The following is a 24,957-nucleotide window of genomic DNA, read 5'->3' on the forward strand; positions in this document are numbered from 1 at the left end:
AGAAAATCTGGAGACAGATGAAGCAAAGATTTTTGAGTAAAAAGAAAACAGAGAGAGTACCAGATAAAATTCTGATGTGTAAAACAGAGAAAGTCGTCTTCACTGTAAAGAAGAAATTAAACCCTCAGAAGCTATTGTAATTCACCTTAGGGTTATCCCACTCTACTCAGAATGTTACATTGGCTTTGATCTGCTGTTCAACATGGCTTTCAGTTATATCTGTGGCATTATCAGCCTCCATTCCACCCTTAGGAATCTTGCCATCTCCTAATAGGAATGTTCTAGATGTTCCATGCTCTGTGTTGATGATGGAGATGGAAGAGATGGAAGATGGTTTCGATGTTTTTTTTTTTCTTGTCTGAGGCATTTTAATTATAAATACAAATACAATATTTTATTGTATTTAATTATAAAATATGTCAGAAAAAACAAGTCAAAATAATTCTGAGATTAAAGTTGGAAAAAAATCTCATTTTATTGCATTGTATTGTTTTCCTCCGCGTGTTCCGGTTTCCTCCCACAGTCCAAAAACACACGTTGGTAGGTGAATTGGCGACTCAAAAGTGTCCTTAGGTGTGAGTGTGTGTTGCCCTGTAAAGGACTGGCGCCCCCTCCAGGGTGTATTCCCGCCTTGCGCCCAATGATTCCAGGTAGGCTCTGGACCCACTGTGACCCTGAACTGGATAAGCGGTTACAGATAATGAATGAATGTATTGTTTTATTTTATTTTATTTTATTTTATTTTATTTTATTTCATTTTCAGTAATCATCAACTCTCCTCCCCCACTAACTTCAGGCTTTGGAGCAGTACTGGACTTTAGCTGGCTTTTGGATCCCCTGCACCAGTGACATACAGACACAGCTGAAGTGGCTCTTTTGCCTGCTGGCCCTGCCAGGGCATGTGATATGCTGCTGCACTTTTCTCTCTAGCTACAGCTTCATTTGGTGAATTTCTGTTGACTGCAGGCTCCAGATGGGCTTTTTTGCTCTCTAATGACCAACATGGCCTTTAAATGCAGGCATCTTGCTCTCTATCATTACTTGAACATCATTAAACTGTGGCCACTCTTTGACTAATAAATGTGAAGCACTTTCACTATTCACGTTTGGCTACGCAGTGGGCGGTGTACTGATTGGTTAGTGAGTGGGCTGACCCTGGAGTATATACTGTGACTGAATGTTGTAAATTGTTTACAGGGATGATACATGACCCTGTGGTGTTCACTCCTGCTCTAAATGTCCTCAGACTATATATTCAACACTGAAACAAAGCCATTCAGTACTGGCTCATAGGCTTTATTCCTTTGCTCAGCAGGATGTGGCTTGTTACTGTGGGCAGTCTGCTGAGCGAGGCAGTAGCAAGTGAAGGGTCACATGTTTCGAACAGTTGCAATGCACAGAGATACTTAGGTGTTCATGAGTCCATAGGTGAGTCATTTTTAGTGGGTTTGCAAATCCCCAAAGGACTCAGCATGCAGGGATTGCCTTTGTCTTTCTCAGATGGGCATTTTACTGCATTACCTCTGCAGCGAATAGGTCATGCATTCTGAACTGGTATCTCAGCCCGCTCAAGCAGATGGTCATTCGGCTCTGGGGACAGCTATCCCAGAAAAGCTGCATCAACATTAGATTCAGAGAAGTTAGTTATGCTGCTGCCTCAAAATCCTCTTCCCTCTCTCACCTCCAGGTGGCAATGGAAATTAATGGAGATTTTTTATTTATTTATTTATTTTTACATTACAAACATCTCAACATGTTACATAATGTTTTATTAATATTTATATTCCTCTGTTTATTCATATTTATATCCTTTACCTGTTTTTCTTAGATATGTGCAGTATACACTAGTGTCAGTTTAAGTGGCTAACTAGGAATAAGTTTAGTCTTAGAAACAGTTAAAATTCAGAATGAAGAGTTTGCTCTGGAAAGAAAACACACCGCCCCCTCCAGGGTGTGTTCCCGCCCTGAACTGGATTAACGGTTACAGGTAGTGAATGAATAAATGAATGAAGAAAACACGCCCTAAGTGTAGGCTTAAAGGACAGTGCCACAAAATTTCTAATTTTCTGCACAATACAAACTTTAAGTGAAAAAAATTCAAGTAAAAAGGCTCATTGTAAAACGTGTTCTACATATTTTTCTCTGGCACTTGTTCTGAATTCACAGAGCTACAGCGCCCTCAAGCGAACAGAATTTTCTACCTAGTAGTATTTAACCCTGAACATGTAAAACCTGGTTAAAATAGTTATTTTATTTCAGATTATTTTATGCCTGAGAAATATGTTTCAGAAGTGATACTTTTGACTGTTTGACCTTCTGTAATGTGAATGCTTGGCCTCTGGCAGTCGCTTTGACTAATGAAGAAGTGCATAGTTTGGGATTTAGAGTGAACACATTGGCAGCTAAGTCCTACAGACAGACACACCAGTGAATGTAGTGCACGATTAACAGTGCAGTAATGGAGTTACTCCTCTGTCATGTCTCTTCTGTTTGGTGACTGTGTGTCTACCACAGTGTACAGTTCAACTGTATAATAAAGTGGATTATTTGTTTTTAGTCCAGTATCAAAATCATACGGCCACAAGACAACACAAATAAAGCTTGTTATAGGTCCAATATATATAGCCAAATATTTAATTATCCCTTTCAGTCAGGACAAGCCCACAGAGATGTATATTTTGTGCGGACTCTCTGGGGAAAACCGTGGCTTTCAAAATCCTTGGACTAGGAAAAACGCCCAACAGAAAAACCGAAAGAGAAAGTAAAAGGAGGTATGGGAATGCAGGGACAACGCCGAGCATTTTCTGCAGTGTGTAGCTCTCCTGTCAAGTGCCACACACATACTTCCTCTTGTTTCGAGCTTCAGTTGTGTTTTTAAGTAGAGAGAAACAGTTGGGTTCATCAGGAAGAAGAGAAGCGAAAAGAGCATGGACACATCTCAGCCTCACTCACAGAAAACGGTATGAACTACGCTGTGTCCACGTATATGATTTACAGCAGTTTATTTGTTTATGTTTCATAAAACCATGTGTTCTGGCGTGTTTTTAATGTTATATTTTCTTTTTCTTGCTTCTTCGACTTGCGCGTTCTTTGTATTTCGTTCAATTTTTTTTTTTACAATGACGAGGTTGTGTCTCAAACGGGTCCCTGTTCCCTACAGAGGGCACTTTATGCATTACGAAATTTATGCTTGTTCACTCAAATATTTCACTTTCCAGCACAGTCCATCGCTAAGTTAAATTTAGTTCACACGATAGACGTATTATGCTGGTCGAGCGCAGTAAGTCTTTTTAAGACCTAGTGCACTACATAGACAGCGAGGGAGCCATTAGGGATTCTGCCCTAGTTCTAAGTTTTCTGCGAGTCTAAGCGAAAGTGAAAGAGTGACAATAAACCAGACAAAATAAACAAATATAGGTTACTGTCTTTTAGAACCAACAATTCGTGTTTTTCTTTCATTGTTTCTGCGCCCTGTAGAGTTGTTTTTCTCTGTGGGCGTTTTTGTAAGTGTGCTCCATTCATTCTAAGCCTTGTGAGTTTGTAGACACAAGAATGTTAAAAGCTGCAAAATGGACATTTTCGACTCAAACTGGCTGTATCAATGCTATAAAGTGCTCAATGCTAGAACTGTGGAGCATACGGATATAGCAACGTTAAATTTTACTTGGATTTAAACTAAATTTGTAGTGTCAGTGTCAGTAGTGTAGTGGAAAGCTACACTACCCTAAGTATAGGCTTAAAGTGCTCATTGTAAAGAAAGTGACTTGGATGATTTTTTTCTTTTTACAGTGTATTGCCATACTATTTGTCTGATATATATATATATATATATATATATATAAGGGAAAATAAGGGAAAGTTGTGACCTGGAGTTTGTGGTTGTGGGTCCGGGTGACCATGAGGAGTTTGGAGTGTTCTCCCTGTGTTGGCGTGGGTTTCCTTCGGGTGCTGCAGTTTCCTCCAAAAACACACGTTGGTAGGTGGATTGGTGATTCAAATGTGTCCATAGGTCTGAGTGTGTGAGTGAATGTGTGAGTGTGTATCGCCCTGTGCAGGACTGGTGCCTAATGATTCAGAGTAGGCTCCGGACCCACCGCAACCCTGAACTGGATAAGCGGTTACAGACCGGTTACAATGAATGAATGAATGAATGAATGAATGAATGAATGTACTAAATGTTGTTTCTCAAAATAACTGTAAACCAGTGTCCCAGATATTAAGGAGCATAATCATAACAAACCTTTTGTGAATGTTTTACAGACATTAATTGCCTAAGAATTTACTTCCTATTACGCCTAATGAAACAAATTTGATTCAAAAATGTTCTCTAGAACAGCAAATTTTACATCAGATCACTTACCGTGACTTTACCAACACTGATGTAAGTATTCATACATTTGAAAAAAAAAACTCTTTGATTCATATGCAACAAAGTAAGTGTTTAGGTTTGTTTGATGTGCCTCTAAGTTAGGTAATGGAGTCTGCCCATTGATTAGGCCCATTTTGTTATGAGGGGCAGATATCTTTGTATCATGCGTTGTCATTTTGCTTGAATCTCCCTATAAGCTTCTACATATGTTTCAGTTTTAAAATGTTTTGTTATATTGGACTTTGTAAATTGCACCCACCCCCAACACACATACTGTTATGCTCCACAGTATTTCCTGTACCAATGTAATAAGCCCCACACAAGATATTATCTCACTCATGCACCCAAGCACCTGCAAGAAAAAACAAGTTTTTGCATCAAATGTACTTGATAAAAATGTTCATAATTTCTACAGGTAAAAGCAATCTACAAACATAACAACTAAAAGACACTAGAAGAGAACATTGCATTGATAATGTATATTTAATGACAAGACAACAATCAATATTAGCTTAAGCCATTAGACATAAAATGTATTACAAGTTATCATGTAAAAATTATTAAGTGCCCTTGGTTTGCATTTGAATGCTCGTGGTGTCTAGCCAGTGAACAGCAAATGCTGTTATGTTTCTATTACAAATTAGCTTGTGACTTTCACATATTTATTTAACATATATAATGTGAAATATACGTGAAAATAAATAAAGGTAAATAAAAAACAAATTTATATTGAAATAAATGAAATAACATTTGGAAATAATAGATTAACCCCATAAACTGCAGTGCTATTGTTAAGATATTAATTGTAATATATATTTTTTAGTAACTTTGACCATTCAGAATGAACTACAAATTTTAAATACAAACTAATGTGTGTATCAGTGTAAGGCCAGACATGCATGCTTGGGTTAAACGAGGTCAATCCACTGCATCATTTCTTCCACTTCACACTGGTCTAAAGGTGAAAACACAGTGTTGTTGAACTGTTTTACTGCAGAAACCTCTGTGTAATTTCAGTAAGTGTAAGCTCATGTTTTGTATTATTAGGAACATTCTGTAGAAAAAAAGGATAAAATAATAGAACCATACACTGATCAACTGTAACATTCAAACCACCTCTTTTTAAATATAGCTGCACTTAATAGTTCTTTAAATACAAGCAGCTGTAGAACTACCAAGTGCACATATAAAGGAAGTGGTGCTGATATAATGGAGGATTAATTTAGAAATAAGGGGGTGGGTTGAATGTTATGGCTGATTGGTGTATGATACAATGTGTGTCTGATTAACACCAACAATATGCTAAGCATGTGTGTGTGTGTGTATGTACATGTTTTTAAATAGTTTTTTTTTTTCAGGATCAAAAACGACCCATCAGAAGAGTGAGGAGTCCCACGAGATTTACTCGCCCATACATGCGAGGAAGATACTTTCGACCTCGGTATGTTGTAGGTTCACACATGTCAGCTTTCATTTACATATCAACGTCAGCAACCCTACTGCAAACGTTTTTGGTCAACAGAAGAAAAACATGGACACTGACTAGCATTGAGTTGTCAAGAAAAATATTTTGTACCTTAAAGAAATACACTATATTTTGTGGAGATTTAAATGGTTCTTAAGTTCATAAATCTTTATCTTTTTTGATGATATACAGTAATTATGACTGTAGTTCACTTACGGAAGTTTTTTTATTTAGTACCTATAAAATACTTATAAAAATATATACACTGTATGTTTAATATTCCAGACACTTTTTCTACATATTAAGTTCAAACGTAAAGTCCAATTTTGCAGTTACATTTTGTATAGTCTCCATTGAAATGTATTGCAAATAGAATGTGTTGCTCTAGATCAGCCACACCATGCCACTAGGGGCATAAAGCCACTCAGCACTGGGCTGTGTACTGTTGAAACTGAATTTGGTAACTTGAGATAGTTTTGGGATGAACTACAGTGATGTTTTTCATCCAGCGCTGATCAGATAACATCAGTGCATGACATGAGAATGCTTGTGGCAGCCTGCAACCTCAAACCTCAAAGCGTTTTCCCACATCTGGCATAAACCCTTCCCAGAAGATTATTGAAGTGCGAGGTACAAAGTCCCAAATAATGCACCTGATTCCAGAAGAAATCAGTAGATAAGTAAGTGTCTACAGACTCTAGAACATATAGTGTTACTGCTTGAATGTATGGACTTTACTCTTAACACTTTCCCTGTGTGAGGAGACGCATTTAGATAATAGTTTTCCATCAGTTTAACTTGAATTCTGTAGATAAAACAGGGAGCCATTTTGGCTCTGATTTAAGAGCAGTTCTGTTCTCTCAGACAGGTAAACAGATATTTTTATATGCACTTTGTCTTATGGGGCATTATATGTAATTAAAAATAGTTAAAAACAAGACTCAGAATGAGAAATCTCACAGTGTAAAATAGGAACAGATTAGCTTGAAATCAGCCAATAAAGGTTGTGTCTTTAGACGTACATAAAATATTACTGGTATAACACAATAGTATCAGATAAAATTCACATTTGTATATTCATAATGATGCATTAATTTTGTTGAAATAATTATGGCAAGTTAGAAGCACTTGAAGAACTCCTTGATCTGATTTTGACTTTGAATCTAGAGTTTTCCTTGGTATGTAAGTGTAGGTAAACATAACCCTATACTTAATCTTTTCAGTTCCTAGCTGTATAAGGTAGTGCCTCTTGTAACAAGCTTTAAATTGTGTGTACTGAGCAATTGAGAAAAGCCAGAAATGCCGGTCCCAGAAATGGAAGGCTATTTAGGAAGGAGGAAGATGATAAGTAAACAATGATAAAAAAATGCTTGTTTGTTCGCTCCTGCTCCTGCTCCTGCTCCTGCCCCTGGAGATAGAAGCATGAATAGCTATCGTTGATTAAGTGGTGTCTACAGAAACAAGCTGTTAATGTTTCAAAATTTAATTTATTAAATCATTTAAAATGACAAAAATGCCATATATATTTAAAAATATATATAATCCCATCTCCCTAGTAATTCTACCTAATTCCAGCTGTTTAGCTAGGAGTCCTGCAGTTGCACACATTGCAAAACAAAGCTTCTTGAGAGACTCATGAAGCCTAACACTGGCCAACTTTTCCAACTTTTGTTAACAAAGTGCTATTTGATACTTTAACTGGCAGGAAGAGAACACCAGTTAACCAGATCTGTTACATCAGGTAACCAGTAAAACACTATTCCACACGGAAGCCCCAAATCATTTTTTTTTTATGAATGACCCTGTTTATTTTTACTAGTTCAGTGGCTAGCGTGATAGCAGCATAGAAAATATATAAATGCTTTCCTTAATTACAGCAACCAGGCTAGCCACAAACATATTAGACACGGCCTAGCGAGCTAGTCATGAAACAAGCTCACAATAACCACATAATACTCTTTAGGATTTTCAATTTATAAAAATATAATATTTTGTATTGTTACGAGAATTAATCACTTGATGTCATGCATGTGAAGTGTTGATATTTTGACTTTACTAAGAATTTAAGTTTACTCTTGCTAGCTTTAAATTTTAAATTATGCAAAATCATGATCAATATGACGTGAAATACCAGGTTTTTCCTTAACAAACTTTCTTTTTAGCAGTAAATTCAGTTGAAATTGCTAATAGCCAGTTTAGCAAGTTCTTCTGAAGTTTCAGTACATTTGACAGTACACTGACAATACTAACTAATACTGTTACAAATACACACACAAGGTTTTCTGTGAACAAACCGAGATTAACTTTGGAATATACTGCAATGGCACATGAAATTCTTTTTATAAGTTACTCAGCTGCCAACACAGACTTTGCACACCATCCAGGAATGATGATTATCTTGATCTACAGGTGTTGGAAACTGCATTAACAAATATGGTTTGTTGTGATATGCACTTATTTGCATGCTGAAAAATGTCTTTTTTGTTTCAGTGTTTCTATGGTTATGTTTTTTCCTCTCCATTATTTATTTATTTATTTATTTATTCATAATGAGAACTGTTGGAAATAGCAAATGGTGTCTTATCATGCAAGACATCAATTTTTTTATTATTTTTTTTTAATTATGTCTTTGGCTTTTGTAGAATCTCATGTTGCAGATGACACAAAGTGACTCTAAATCAATCTATAGCAATCTGGATCTGAAACGTCAGAAACAAACAGGACACATTAATCTTGTTGCTTGGTTCTTTTCTAACTTTGTGGTAATTTCTGCCACTGTAGGCTGTTGGAAATGTTTATGTAAATGTTGGCCTGGGCGGCAAGCCACAATTCTGACAGTGGTTATGTTATCTATAGTATTTGACCTTTTGGTATTTATATTAAGAAATACATGGTGTATGTTTATATATCAGCATAAATTGATATATTCTGACAATGTAATTGCATTTAAAAATGTAAAAAAAATTATGAAAGTATGATTTATGGAACTGTGTATGAAGCCAATAATGGGGATAATTGTTTTAGCTTTCAGTTTTGATTTATTATAATATGGAAATAGTTCATTCAAATAGCTGAAAACTGTTAATTTAAAATCTGAATATTTTAATACATAAAAATATCTCCAGTGAATCCAATCTACTAATAGTTGTTGGATCTCAAAACTGGATTGGCCTGCTGGGAAAATAGATGAGAAAAGAGACAATTTATTCACCATTCCCCAGTCAATAATTTATTAATGGAGTAATGCTAAGGCAAACTGCATTAATAAGACAGCTCTCCCCCTACAGGTTTTATTACAGGAACAGGGATGAGCGTTTTTCAAGGATGAGGTCTGGGATTGACCTGAGGCTCCACAGGTTTCACAGGGGCCCTTTTCTTCGACTGCGAGCCAGATCCAGAAGCCCGACCCTGGTACTGAAACGAAAAGTCGTGATGTCTTCCACACCCTCGTCTAGCCAGTACTCCGTCAAGAAGCCGGAGAAGAAGAGCACGTCCACTACAATCAAAGAACAGATATGTGGCAGCCCAGGTACTTATTACTCTGCTACATACTTGTACTCACTCATCACAGTCACTAGGTGTCAGCAGCAATGCATTCTTCCACAACAAGCATTGCTTCATCCAACCAAGCCTTTTTCAGTGAAAGTATCTTTTCTCAGCACTCATCATTATACACTCCATTCAGCAGCACCTGCGTCGCTGGCAAAGTAAACAGCTCGATTAATGGACTTTGGAGTGTCCAGAACCACTGAACAGTCCTTCAGAAACAAAAGCACATATATATTTATTGGACTGCAGTGGTTTGCATGCTGCTTTTTATAGTGGGCTATTTATAGAGCAATGTCCCTAAGCAGGCTTTCTCCTCAAGCACATTTAGAGGCAGGTGTCTTAACTCGGGAACTCAGCATCCCTTGGTTTTCTAATTGAAGGTTTCTGGCTCGTTGTGAGGGCAGGTTTAGCGTCCAAATGCACGGCTTTACTATTACCTTTAAAGCAATGTGCTGACAAAAGTCATAGTGCTACCACTGACACACAGCCCTGAAATAGATGAATAAATGTACAGTCATAAAAGTATGCCTATTTGTATATGTTCATTAGTTTGTTTGATTGAATTCAATCACAAAACACATACATTTAATATACTGTGATCCTGTAAAGATATGAAACTCTATTCAGCATCTGTGACACCTGTGGCTACCTTATATTATTTGGTTTGCTGGAGGAAGTGCTGAGACTGCCACCTAGAAAACCTGGATTGTGAAATGCTACCATAAAAACATTTAAATATATTTTCAGAGATTTTATAATATAATTTTTTTGAATTACTTCTGAAATAGAAGTTTTAAATGGGACAACTTTCTTAGCCTTTGGCCTATATCAGGGATGCTGTAAGTATTTGTGGTCAACAAACATTGAGCATTGAGCACTTATGTATTAAGTTTAATACTGTTTCATTTAATAATAATTCAAATACACAAATACAGTGAATTAAATCAGCATTCTTTAGTGAGACATGGTGAATGATTTGGTGGGCCTTTTGATGATGATCTTTTGATGGTGGGCCTGAAAGCCGTCACTGTGCCTTTTAGTGAGTGTGTTTGTGTGTAAAAATGGCGACAAGGTTGATTAGATGCCATCTTATATAGGTTCCTCTCCTCTCTTTTTTTCCCTCTCATCCTTTTTCTTGCTCTGCCTTCCTCTTTCCATCACTCGTTTGCTCGTTGTGCCTGTGAGATATGCAGAGATGAGGGTGAGTCATTGCTTTTGTGCTGTGTGTGTATGTGTGTGTGTGTGCGCAAGAGAGAGAGCATGAGCGAATGTTGTGTCGATGTGAGTGGGAGAGAAACGAAGGTGTTTTTGTGTGTATGTGAGAGAGAGAGAGAGAGAGAGAGGGGGGGGGGGGGGGGGATTTAAGCATCTGGGCCAAGAGCCAGTATATAGCAAAACAGTCCAAGCTCTCAAATGTTGCGAGGCAGATTCTCCAAATCACACCCCACAGATTTTCTTAAGGAAGCCCAAGGCCTTCGTTACCTCCCTCACCTTGTAAACCATTTATCCCTTCAACTGCAGGCTTGCTGCTCACTTACTTAAAGGCACATGTTACTAATTTCATGTGAAATGGCACATAGTGGAGAAATGTAGTGACTCAGAATTATTTACAGTTGTGATGATAAGAAACCCAATGTGAATAATGTAAATATGTCATATTTATTTACTATCCAAAACCACCAGTGAGCCTCTACAGGTTTTATATGTCATGGTGACAATGGTAAAACAGTGTTAAATGCAAAAGTAAGCTTTCACTGGTTACAGATTCACTTTAGAATGCATAATAATGTTAATATCTTTAATTTCAGAAAGAATCTCATGCGTCAGGTCACATTTCCATAACAATTTTTGTGTAATTGTTTATTTGTGAGGTAGTAAGTCATTAGTAAGTTTTCACATCTAATGTTATGTCTGATTTCAATAACAATTTAATTATGAGTACATTGAGATATGTGGACTAATTAACTACTGTGTATTATTTGGTTATGACTATGAACTTAAAGGAACACTAGGTAATAATTTTACCCCAAAATTAGAGCTTAATGTGGACACCCCGTGAACCCCCATCACCCCCCGGGCTGTTCTCTCACCACCTTTGGCGAGTTTATTGTTTTCTCTCGTTCTTTGGGGTTCCACAGGGTACATTGTGCTCCCTCGCTTAAGGACAAGGCCACCCTGTTTTCTCTCACCAAGAGTTCCACTTTTTCAAGTTTTACAGTTCCTCTGAGTCCAGGGGGCTGGATCTGTGATAAAGCTACTGTGCAGGTACATTATGGTCACAGTGTAAATGTACCTTTAAAAGGAACAACACCTGGTTTTAAAATTCAGTTGTGTTCCCTAATTGAAAGAGACACGAATATCTATAAGATTTCATTAGAGAACTGTGTAAAAGTAAATAACATAATATAAGATCTGAAGATGAAACGGGGCGTCTAAAGTCAATACAATTTAAGCATTATCAATTCTTATAGAATAAAGCAACATAAGGTAATGATGTTCCCTAATTAAATACTGAATATGAACCCTTGAGGGTACCACAGCACTGACAGTTTTTCTGAGAGTGCAGCACAGGCTGAGCTGTGGTCCCCAATGCAGATCTATTTTCAGATGCTTGTCTTAAGTAAACCATAATTAAAACCAGTTTCTGTTAAAGAGTAGCACTTTACCAGGAAATAGAAATAGAAAGTAGAAAAACTGCCTTGCTGTTGGTATTGTCAGATACTCAAGGTTTCAGTAATGTTATCAGTATTTTAGAAGAACAAATGGTACTGTGCCATCTCTAGAGACTGTAAGTGTGAAGGTTTGAAATCACATGTGCTCTCTTTCTTTTCTCCTCTCACACCCTCTCTCTCTCTCTCTCTCTCTCTCTCTCTCTCTCTCTCTCTCCCACTCTCACTCTCTCGCTTACTCTCCCTTTTCTTTCTGCAGATCATTCCCAGTCATCCTCACTAGCCTCTGAAAGACCATTGATGTCATTCACAGTAAGAGACCAGAGACTCTCTACTTTCGCTTACACTGTAAAACCACTGACCTGAAGCATGTGGGTTACTCTCTACTGTTAGAGCTTTGTGTAAAGTGGGAAAGGACCCAGAGTTTCCCATCCATCTTAAAGAAATAGCACACACTGAAACTGAAACCCATTTTAACCTCTTGCTCTAAATGTATTGTTACAAACAACAGTATTACATGAGCTTCAGATCGCCATGCTTAATGCCAAGTGTCAGTTAGAGGGGTATAAAGCTACTCTGCATTAAACAGAACTGCATTCTGAGGGTCGCAGTCACACAGCTCCAGGGACCTGGAGGTTGTGGGTTTGATTCCTGCTCCGGGTGACTGTCTGTGAGGAGTTGGTGTGTTCTCCCTGTGTCCACGTGGGTTTCCTCCCAAAGTCCAAAAACACACGTTGGTAGGTGGACTGCAACTCAAAAGTGTCCGTAGGTGTGAGTGTGTGAGTGAATGTGTGTGTGTGCCTGTGTTGCCCATTTAGTAACTTTAGAATTAAGTGGAATGGTTATCTGAAATATATAATTCATTCATTCATTGTCCATGCTTTGGGTCTGGAGCCTGCCTGGGTGCGAGGCAGTAACAAACCCTGGAGGGGCGGCAGTCCTTCACAGTGTGACACACACTCACACACTTAAATCACCAATCCACCTACCAACTTGTGTTTTTGGACCGTCGGAGAAAACCGGAGCACCCGGAGGAAACCCACGCGGACACAGGGAGAACACACCAAACACCTTACTGACAGTCACCTGGAGCAGGACTTGAACCCACAACCCCAGGATCTTGGAGCTGTGTGACTGCTGCACCACCGTGCTGCCCCCTAATATAATCACCTAATGCTCACACGTGGGAATTCCATCAAAACCTCACAGATATTTTCATCTAGTGTAACAGTGTTCTTCAGTGTTCCTAATAATAATCTTAATTTCAGGATAAATGCATTATTAAGATTTTAAGACCTTTTTTTAATATGAAATAACTATATGCATATTATTGCTGGCAGAATTAGAGGTGCATCACTGAATGATGTCTGCTTTGGAAAACCTGACTCTATACATTGCTCCCACGCTTTATCCACCACCCTTTCACAATTTATAAGTCACACAGACGCTATTCTTTGAACTGTATGACCCCTAGATGCAGCAGGAAATAGCAGAGCAAGGCGTGGGTTCAGTGTACATAAACAGCTGATATCATACAGTGATCATGCTGTGTTTGTTATGCAAATATAAACATTTTGAGCTTCACAAATACACTTGAACTCCACATACCTGCAGGCCAGTGCAGACCTCCATTCCTTCACTTATGTTGTCTGCAACAGTTTGAGCCCCAGGTCAAATGCAGTCTTTTATTTTGTTTTCAGTGTGAACTTAATGTAACACAGCTACAGAAAACACACTGGCTCATTGTAATGCACAGTTCCTATTTATTGAATGTATTAGATAAAACTTAATCAGAAATGTGAACTGTGATAAAGTTAAAGCACATTTTATAGCTTTAGTTTGTAATGAAATTTCACCTTTTCTCAATATGTTAAACTAAGCTAATACATAGAAACGCCATGTTAAGGTTTGCGTTCCATTGAGGATTGTTATATTTAGTTTTTGAATATTTAACTATTTTATTCATGAGTTATTTTTAATATTTCTATTGTTTAAAATGAACAATACATCTCATTCAAAGAGCAGTTTCAGTGCAATTTTAAAGAATGCTTTTGTAGCAGTTGCTCATTGGTTCATAATAGTTATCCATCTAAATAGATCTTTATTGTTATCATGCAAGCAATGAAAATGTGTTCAGCAGCAATCCTACAAAAACACATTACACACTTAATAGTCCACCTTATTAAACAACATCAAACATTAAATAACATCAAATATGCGGTTCATAATAGATAGGGCGCCATGGTGAAACAACAGGTAATGTCGCTGTCACACAGCTCCAGGGTCCTAGGGTTCTGTGTTTGAGTCTTACCTCAGGTCAGTGTCTGTGAGAAGTTTGGTGTGTTCTCCCGTTGTCCGAGTGGGTGTCCTCCGGAGGCTACATGTTTGTATGTGAATTGGCTACTCCAAAGTATCTATAGGACTGAATGTGTGAGTGTGTGATGCCCTGTGATGGACTGTATCCAGTGATTCCAGGAAGGCCTTGGACCCACAATGATTCTGAACTGCGTAAGCTGTTACAGACAGTGAATCAGTGAATGATAATGTGTAGTAAGTAAAGTATAGAATGATTAGATATGCACATTAGTAAGTGTAAGAATATAGTGTGTGTATTTTATATGACAGTTATTGCAAATTCCAGGTTCTCGTTAAAGTACGAATATCCCATGTAGACCACAATAGGTGGAATAAATCTAAATGTTGAAAGCCATGATGTTTTTAAGGGCAGGGAGTTGATATATTGAAATATATTGAAACAGGTGTGGCTCCTTCCTTTAATATCTCAGTCAGGAGCTTTATTTACTCAAATGGACCTAAACAGTCTTCCAGATGGTAGAGGTCCAAATTAGCAATGCTGAGGGTGGTTCTTGATAATAAATGTTATAATGAATAAAAAAGAATAAGCTTTCAGGTTAATGGATTGTAACACTGAGAGCCAGTCAATTAGCAGAAAGACATGCTTCTTTACTTATTAAGCACAAAAATATACTTTCACATTTACTGTGTGGCCAAAAGTATCCGGACACCTGCTTATCTAACATTTTTGTGAAATTAAGAGGATTATTAAGTCTGCTGTAACAGCCTCTATACTTAAAAGGCTTTAGACTAGATGTTGAAACATGATTGTGAGGATTTGATGGCATTCTTTTATGACAACATTAGTGATGTCAGATACAGATGTTAGCTGATTAGTTTTGCTATTAAAATGCCATTCCAAATCTATTTAAATGTAGTTTAAGATATTGGACAGTGTTCAACTAATCTAGAGAATACACTTCCCCTCTATGATGAGGAGATTTTTAGCCCTTTAGTCAGCACTTGGCATTGGTTATGGTGACCTTAAACTAATATGCAGAGAGTGCTATTTTGTTTATGTCATTCATTATCTGTAACTTCTTATCCAGTTCAGGGTCCCCATTTTGCTGCCCAATGCCATCAGTTGTTTATTATTATTATTATTATTATTATTATTATTATTATTATTTTAACTAATATGACCCCAGAATGACTACAGTGTGATAGTGAAACAAAATTATTTACCCAGCTTTTATACAGAGGGGGTTAATAATGCATTATTAGTGTGAGATAATGAGATAAAACCAGGGAAAAATCAGCTGATGCTTGCACTGAGAACTGAGAATGTGTCAACGTAATGATACTGAACTGAAGCTCAAGGGTTAAAACCAAAAGCTGTTGGCTAGTGTCACACTGACTTTTGGTAAACGTGTTTTAACAGAGACCACATATTTACCACCCTATTACATATTGATTTAGTAAGATTTAACCTTGTCATTTATTTAATGATATTTAATTTCTCTCTCTCTCTTTCTCTTTCTCTCTCTCTCTCTCGCTCTCTCTCTCTCTCTCTCTCTCCATCTCAGGTCACTCAGGAAGGGCAGATGTGCAGCAGTAGAGAAGCTCTCGCCTCAGTAACCCGTGCAGCTGCCAGAAACAGAGCAATCCAGAGAAAGAGAGAGGAGATAGAAGAGGTAAACAAGTGTGTATGTTTTCACTAGTCAGAGAGAGAGATAGAGAGAGAGGGAGAGAGCAGTGAAAAGAATGAGAGAGAGAGAGGTTAAGGAGGAGGGAAGGGTGAGAGAGAGAGAGAGATAGATAGAGAGAGAGAGAGGTATAATGAAGGAGGAAAGAGGGAGAGAGAGGTAAAGGAGGAGGGAGGAGTGAGTGAGAGAAAGAAATAAAGAGAGAGAGAGGTAAAGGAGGAGGGAAGAGTGAGAGGAAGAGAGAGGTGTGACAGCGGAAGGAATATTGCGAGTGAGAGAAGTGCAGGAGGAGGGAAGAGTGAAAGAGGGAGAGAGAAAAGTGAAGGAGGAGGGACGAGTGTGAGAGAGACAAAGAGAGTGAGTAAGAAGGGAAAAATTGTAATAATTGTAAACACAGAGCCAATTCTGTACACACACACACACACACACACCTACACACACACACACACACACACACACAACAACTTTTAATAGCACAAATCTGGCGGTTTTATCGACCCTCTGTGTGTCAAACAATCGGTGTTGCAGGCTGGAGGGCACTATGGCCTTGCTAGTCATTCCTGCCGCTTTTTTATTTTGCTCTGGTGAACATCAAGCAGAGCACACAGGGGTCTGACTCAGATAGCAGAATGAAAATTATGCTACATACACACACACACACTCACACACACATGCACACATTCCCTCTTTCTCACTCTCTATGTCGTCCAATCTCTATGGTTACCACAAGGCAGACAGTAGGTGCTGTTTTGAAGTGATCTGGTAGCAGGTAGATTGCGTGCTTGCACACACACTCACACACACTCACACACACACACATACACACACACACACACACATACCATAAGCAAACATATGAAAATAAACTGACATGCACACACACACATATACAGAGATATATACTCATAAATACACAAAGCACTCCGAAGTCTATTGTTCCCTCAGGTCAGGTAGAGGTTTGGTTTTGAAGTGCTCTGGTAGCAGGTAGATTCTGCACACAAACACACACACACACACACACACACAGACACACACACACACAAACACAGAGAGAGAGAGAGAGAGAGAGAGAGAGAGAGAGAGAGAGAGATAGGGAGAGAGAGAGAGGGTAACACTCTTAAATACGTGAAGCCCTTCAAACTCCTGTGGTTCTGGCAGGTTAGATAGGTGTGTTGTTTTGAAGTGATGTGATAACAGAACACACGTTACAGAATGCACATAGACACACATAGAGATCATACACTCAAGAAGACACAAAGCTCAAGGATTACTTCAGTGAGAAAATGGCAGAAATTGTCTGTTGATTGACAGCGGATTGCACCATTCAATGCTATTTTATGTAACCCACTATGTAATGCTTTTATGTAACACTGATCAAACACCATAGCAGGCAAAAACAAATAGATATAAATAGGGTTTCGTACCACTCCTGGCTGCACTGATGAGGGTGGGAGTGTGTGTGTGTGTGTGTGTGTGTGTGTGTGTGTGTGAGTCTGAGAAATGTAGGGCTCGTTTTCACTCTTCATGTACGCTGAAGTCAGTATGTGTACAGCACCGTGCAAAAGTCAGAGACCATCCCTCTTTTCATTTCACTTCTTGTCAAAACAACAATTATATAGCAGGGGATATTAATAGTTTATATATAACATAATCCAATGGCATACATGGGAATGAAAATTCAAAATGAGTGTTGTAGAACAAATTACACAAAAAAAATAGCCCCAACTGAGCCAGACCTGGCAGACTCCAAAAAAATGTCAGCATCAGTAAACAGGGCATTCCTCTTAGCGAGATGCACTCTTGCTTCAGATCTGAAAATCCATAGGCTTCAGTCCATTCCTCCAGTCTGAGATGACCAGTCAATACAGCTGATGATGAGTAACTGTCAAGAAGTTGTTACTGAGAAAAAGAAATAGACGAAAAAAAAACATCCGTCCAAAAATGTACTGATGTTGTCAGTGCAATATACTAACCAGTCCAGACCTTAAAGGTGATATTAATTTTTTTGATGCACTGGAAGCCAGTTTAATGTGTTTATGAAATCCTAGCATCAGTAAATGAATAAAAAGAAATAAAAAAAGGCTTGGTCAGATATGCTCACAGAAGAGAAACAGTAGAGAGACCTCCAAACAATGAAAATCATGAAATAAATTGTAAGTGCTATAAAAAAAAAAAACAACTCGAGTTACAAATGAGTTTCTGTGGTATTTCAAACAGTGAATAAAAACTTAAAAATTTCAATTTCAGCAACATAAAAAACCCAGTAATTTTTCTAGTCAAACATACCTTTCCACCTTAAAGGACACAGAGCTCCTGAATGTAAACAAACCAGAGAGAACTGCAGTTCCCCACTGTTTCCCTAGTTGCCATTTCACATGTGTAGTTTACAGTTGGAGATTTTCTTCATCAAATGCATTCCCACTACAGTAAAAGCTCTGTGTGGTTTAGGCAGGTGGTGCTGTCTGTATAGCACATGCAGGGGGCACAGTATGAATTCCAGTGAATTCTCAAGAACATTAGTGGCCCTATTCACAAATGGACTCACTGTGACATTAGCTGGACGTTGTACTAGGGGGCTGGCAAGATAAAGTCTGTCTCCTATTTCTAGATTCAGAAATATGTATAACCTGCATTTACATTTTAAACTGGGCAATAAATAAAAGAAGGCTATAATATGACCATTTAATGTCCAAATTATTTGAAACACCAACCATCTGGGTACTTCTTTTAAGTGCACAGGCATAGAATACAGCTCATCTTTTTACAAGACTTTATATTAGTCAGCCTCTTGTCCTTCATCAGTGACCCGTTTCTGACTGGACAAATGTAGGCTGGATATTTTTGGTCAGTGCACTTTTCTCAGCCCAGCAGCGACACTGATGTGTGTAAAAACACCAATAACACTGCTGTGCTTCATACACTCATAGCTGCACCCCACACACTGAATCTGAAACTAATCATCTAACACTAATACCGGACCTTACTAACGTTCATGTGGGTTAATGTCATCAAATCATCACTGAAATGTTCCAACGTCAAGTTTAAAGCCATTTACCAGGAGTGTAGAATAACCTTTTAATATTCTTGATTTCAGAAGAAATGTGGAATGAGGTAATGTCCAAAAACCTTTGCCATTGTAGAATGTGTTTCTGATAAAATGGCCAATGAGTACGCCTGTATTACATTTATAAATGTAAAAAAAAAAGGGGAAATTTGTAAGAAGATGCGGGTTGCTATTTTTAGTAGAATACAAATTATGTTATTATAAGACCATACATGCACTAATTGGCTCTAAAATGGCTGCTATTTCACAACAGATTCCAACCATGTTATTTATGTGATGCCAGGGGTCCAAGAGAGCACAACTGGCATTGCTCACTCTGGGTGTGTAGGATGGCCTTACCTCTACATCCATTAATCAGTGTCATAGTAGTCAATGTAGGCCTCTCTTAACAAATCTGGGCCCAGTTTCCCTTTTCCCAAAAACATCTTAGTGGTAATATCATCTTAACAATGGAGAGAGAGTGGTCAGTGTGATGTTCACACTGCTGCTTGAGAACTTAATTTGTTCTGGTCAGTTAGCATTAGCTCCGTGTTTGGTTGACCATTGGCGTTGTGCTGGCAGCAGCTCAAAAAGATGTAGTGGCTGGCTTTCCAATGTCTTAGAGCGCGCCTATGCTTGTCTCCCCCTCTACAGACTTGGTAGCATGGTGTGATGAGTGGGGCTATCTAGACAACAGGTGGAAAAGTAATAACTACAGTTTGGAAAGGAAAAGGGTAAAATGCATAAATAATGTGTAAAGACTGATAACCATGCCTGTAATGTAACAGGAATTTGTATAAACATTGAGCAATTATGTTAATTGGCTTTTAAGAAATTAAAAACAGTAAGTAAGTACAGTAAATTCTATATTATTAAATAATGTTTTAATGTTCCCTAAATCCTATGGTGAAAAACATTCTATGTATCAGTTTCTCCTGCATTCAATTTAATAACAGTAATTATTAATATGACAATGGTTCCAAATGCTGGTGCATATGTTACCTAAGTATCTAATAAACAGACAGTAACTCTTTATAGATAATTATGTTAGTGATTCTATGTGAAAATCTCCCTGTAAAAAAGATGAAATAGTGAGCTAGAATAATGAGCTGAAATAATAACTGATTATACTTGAGTTGAAGCACCTTCATTTTACTGTGTATTATTTTCAGTGTGTGATTTGAGATACAAAGTGTATTTAGAGCATGCTATATTTGTGTGTGTGTGTGTGTGTGTGTCTGTGTGTGTGACAGAGACAGAGTAATAGCATTTGCATTCAGTGGAAGTGTTAAAGTGTTGTAAAGGTCACACAGTAATCCTTATGAATTAGTAATTTGTGTTTATGTGCCTGTGAGTGAATGTGTGTGTGTCACATTTTCACACTTCCTGTCCCCCCTACTTCATCGGCAGTGTGCTGACTCTTGGCATTCCTTCCTGGTAATTGAGTTAGGTGTGTGTGTGTGTGTGTGTGTGTGTGTGTGCGTGTGTGTGTGTGTGTGTGTGTGATTCAATGAGAGGTATCTTTAGCCTGTCTGTCTAATGAAGACAGAGAAGAAGAGAGAGATGGAGTCTTCTCCAGATGTTGGGAATGTGACCATTCCAAAGAGAACTGATTAAACGGGGGTGTTTCAAAGATTCTATTCATGCTAACTCTTAGCTGTGTGCCGCAACTTTGGCCGTCGACTTGCGTGAATGCTGAAAAATTCCTGACATTTAAATAGTGTTTGTATGGGACCTGTGTCTTCAGACTGTAGTCTTAAAATGTCATCCCATGTAGAACTCTAAATCTGTCACACTGTACCATTGCTCTGCTACCACAGATACAGAACCTGTTCAATTCAAAAACTCTTGGCTCCCCTGCTGAGGGAAACCTGGAGGAAAGGTTAAAGAACCTTGCCCTTTTTCGAAGGGGCCACATCAGTTCTGCCAAGGTGAAAGTTGTCTCTCAAGATAACATGTTCCTGTTCCACAAGGTGTGAGGCCTTTCCTCTATTAAGAACAAGTCCATCCTGTTCCTCCAAGTTGGAGGTTCATTTGGGTTCCACAGGGTGTGAAATGTTACCTCACATAAGGGCAAGACAGACCTGTTGCTCGATGCTCGGGTTTCCTCATCCCAGGGGAGTCGATGTTTCTGATTTTCGGAGTTCTGTGGAATCCAAGAGGCTGAATCTGTGGTAGTGCAAGTGGCTCATCCTGTGACAAATGTACATGAATATACTGACTCTCTCTAAAATGGCTTGTTGTTCCTAGCTCAGCCCCTATGCATACATTCTATCAAATAAAATGTGGCAACACTGAATAAGCTTTACAAATTTTAATTTCCAGCTACAATGATTGCGTATATGTGAGCTATCATATTTTTGTGCATTTAGTAGAAGAAGAAACACCTTTATTGATCCCCTTAGGGAAATTACTTCTCTGCATTTGACCCATCCGTGGCATTGAAGAGTAACACACACTAGTCAGCAATTCTTCATAAACACTAGGGGCAGTGAACACACACACAACTGGAGCAAGGGGCTGCCAACCACCTCTGTGCCCGGGGTGCAGTTTGGGGCTTAGGTGCCTTGCTCAAGGGCACCTCAGCCGTGAATGAACATTTCCTTACCAGTCCCTGGAATTGAACCGGCGACCCTCCGGCCTCAAGAAACACTTCTCTAACTTAAAGGCCATGGCTGCCCCCAATAGTAGCTAATGGGATTTATACAGCACCCCCATTACACCAAATCTAGTGATACTTTTCACATTTTTAGTTGTGAATGGCCCATATACTTTGAATTAAATATTACTACATTTTTGCCGGGGTAACCAACCATCAATATCTGAAGTAAAAATATCTATTCATTTTTAGTAATTTTTAATTTACTACATCACCTGAACACAGCTGCTGTTGTTCACATTGAGTGGAAATTTCATGATGAAAGGACCATCACGGACCATTAAATTCCTAGCGTACATTGACTCTGAGTTCATATGAACGTGTGTGTGTGTGTGTGTTGCGCAGGTGTATAAACGAGACTGTGACACATTCAGCGTTGTGGTGAAGATGCTGGTAGCTAAGGACCCATCCCTGGAGAGGCCCATCCAGTCGTCCCTGAGAGAAAACCTGCGCGAGATTGGCCTGCGCTGTGTGGAGGCCATGGACCAGTTCATTCTGGAGTACGACTCCAGAGAGCCAGGAACTCAGTCATCCTCACAGCCTCACTGACCTTAGCCCTGACCGCTTACTGCTGCGGATAGCCTCTGTCCTTAAGGCTAATAATAACACACCATAAGTAAAGCACATTCATCCAACCTTTAGTACATGAAAGGAAGGAACGTGTAGTGTGGGACGTTTACCTTGTTAGTGATCATATGCACATCAGTCATACTTCCAACATATGCCTCAAGCTGCTCTTCACCTGTGATAGCACACCAGGGCAGTTTGAATAGGACCTCAACCTGTAGTCTATACCGTTAGTTTACGTATGTAAAAGACTTCCTTTTTTTCACATTTGGGCCTCTAGAATTCAATTGAAGTGCATGTGGTGAAGGATTATTTAACATTGTGCTTAGTCTAGGCTTGGAATTCATATAGTTTTAGGAATCTGAGTCTTTGCTATTGATAGCTGAGTGATATATGGACATTAACATAAATACTGCGATATTCAAAAACAAGAAGTTTTACTCAGAAAGCTACAGAAAATGTGTGTTTAGAGGGAGAATTGAGGCAGAAGTTCTATTTCCACGTTGGATTTCATGACGCGGACCAAGATATTATATTCCAGTTATATTGTGACTACAGTATTTATTTAGACAAAATGAAAACTCATTTACCCTCATTAAGAAACCTCAGAAGAATATTAAAGAATATTCCTGATTGGTCAGGATTCTCACAGCACTTAATAGGGGTTTAGTGAATGGTTTGAGGCCCACTCAGTTTAGTGAAGGGCCCTAGTGCAAGGTCTAAAATCATAGCTATATTTAAATTAGGCATAATTCATAAAATGCAGAATACATTCTTAACAGATTTGCTTTTTTCACTTTTCCACGCCAAGGATTAAAAAAATAAATAAGTAGGCACAAGCCAAACGCCACTTAATCAAGTTGGTTTAAATGCCAAAACGCCTAGCGGCGTGATCTCACCGCTGTACTTATGAAAGATAATGGCAGGAAATTATCAGTTTTGTTACCCATGTCCATTTATGAAATGCACTTAGAAATGAACTTCTGACCTTTTTTGGAGCTCTGCACTGGTAATATGCAGGAAAAGCTAGTTTATTTTAGTCTTTTTTATGTGTTCTTTTAAAAATTGGTGTGCATTTATGGTGAAAGGAAAAAAAAACCTCAACAGAACTGAGCTGCTACAGGCAGCTGATTGCACATTTTTCATTTGTTTGCTTGCTGCTGTTTTTTTTTTTTATTTGTTTTTTTCCTGAAGCAAATAAGTTATATAACTGAATTCACTTGGGTGCTACAAAACCGTTATACATATAAAAAAGTCAGCAATTACTCATTTATTTAATTTCTTGTAAAAGCAACAATCAATCTTTTAAAACAATCAATGTTTTAAAGAGTTATTCAGTGATTTTAATTACAGTGACCAGAGATATGACAAAAGAAAATGATATAAATAGTCAGTGGTATGTTCTTCAGGATCTGACTTTACAAAGGAATGATTTTATATTCCTCAATTCATCTTTCTTTGCTTTCTCAGTTTTCTTAATTTTGCTCTCAGGACAAACATTCTAACTCTATAAAACTTTATATTTTAAAGCTTTAAGCAAAATTGGACAACTGCATTTGTCATTTGGCACAGTGGCGCAGCAGGTGTCACACAGCTCTAAGGTCCCGGGGCTGAGGCTGTGGGTTAGAGTCCCACTCCACAGTATGTGAGGAGTTTGATGTGTTCTCCCTGTGTCCGCATGGGTTTCCTCTTGTGGTCAAAAACATATACGTTGGTAGGTGGATTTGGCAACTCAAAAGTGTCCCTTGGTGTGAATGTGTGATTGTATGCTGCACTATGAAGGACTGGCGCCCCCCTCCAAGGTGTGGTCTCACCTTGTGCCCTGTGATTCCGGGTAGGCTCCGGACCCACCGCGACCCTGAACTGGATAAGCGGTTACAGACAATGAATGAATGAAGTTTTGCTTTAAGAATACAGTGTTGTTTTTGTGTACACCAGAGGATCATAGTGATGTCAGTTAACAACAATACATTGGGTCATTCTGGGTTCCTAAGTGAAGATCTCATTTGTGTTAACCTGAATTCAGCTGCAATATGATAATAATAGTATGGACATAGTACTCAATCTAAAATATACACTGGGGAAAAATGACATTTTTTAAAAGGAAGATACTTCATTTTAGTAAAGGATGAGGTGTTTATGGCTGTGTACAAATTCTGTCTGTCATAAAACATATATACTGAATATAAACTGAGTGTGTAAATGTTTATTATTCTCCATTCTGTTCTCAACAACTTGTTGATGTGGATAATTTATTGAGCTGTCATGGCCATGCTTAAATACTGTGGATCTGAATAAAAATGCAATTTTGTTCCAGAAAAGTTGTGGTTATATCACAGTGCATTAATTGGAAATGACCAGCGGATTTAGTCACATATTCCATGTTCCTTCTGAAATAATGGTTGTGCTAGTAGCTGACAAAGTGCAAGACTCCTCTGAACTTTAATTATATCTCAACACACAACACACAAGAAGCAGTAATTTTTAAAATTCAATTACAGCTGACAAATGCTGAGATGTGAAAGCAGTTCTACAGCAGTGTATTTGCTTAAGTTGTAACGAACATGACTCTTTTTCCCCCCCTGGAAAAGTGGAATGGAAATATAACTATGCAAATATGCAACTACATTTGCAT

At 38.3% G+C, this 24,957-nt stretch overlaps 1 protein-coding gene across 1 annotated transcript; it reads left to right on the forward strand.

The window, feature by feature from the left end:
* Window positions 1-2,777: 2,777 nt before the first annotated feature.
* LOC136666432 (periphilin-1-like) lies at window positions 2,778-24,620 on the forward strand. The gene is made up of 6 exons (XM_066644609.1): window positions 2,778-2,960; window positions 5,728-5,810; window positions 9,122-9,363; window positions 12,312-12,364; window positions 15,934-16,041; window positions 22,101-24,620. Exons 1-6 carry the CDS (start codon window positions 2,928-2,930, stop codon window positions 22,302-22,304), a joined length of 723 nt encoding a protein of 240 aa, XP_066500706.1. The 5' UTR covers window positions 2,778-2,927; the 3' UTR covers window positions 22,305-24,620.
* The last annotated feature ends 337 nt before the right edge of the window (window positions 24,621-24,957 follow it).

Source organism: Hoplias malabaricus, chromosome 14 (assembly GCF_029633855.1).
Source record: "Hoplias malabaricus isolate fHopMal1 chromosome 14, fHopMal1.hap1, whole genome shotgun sequence".
NCBI classification, from domain to species: domain Eukaryota; kingdom Metazoa; phylum Chordata; class Actinopteri; order Characiformes; family Erythrinidae; genus Hoplias; species Hoplias malabaricus.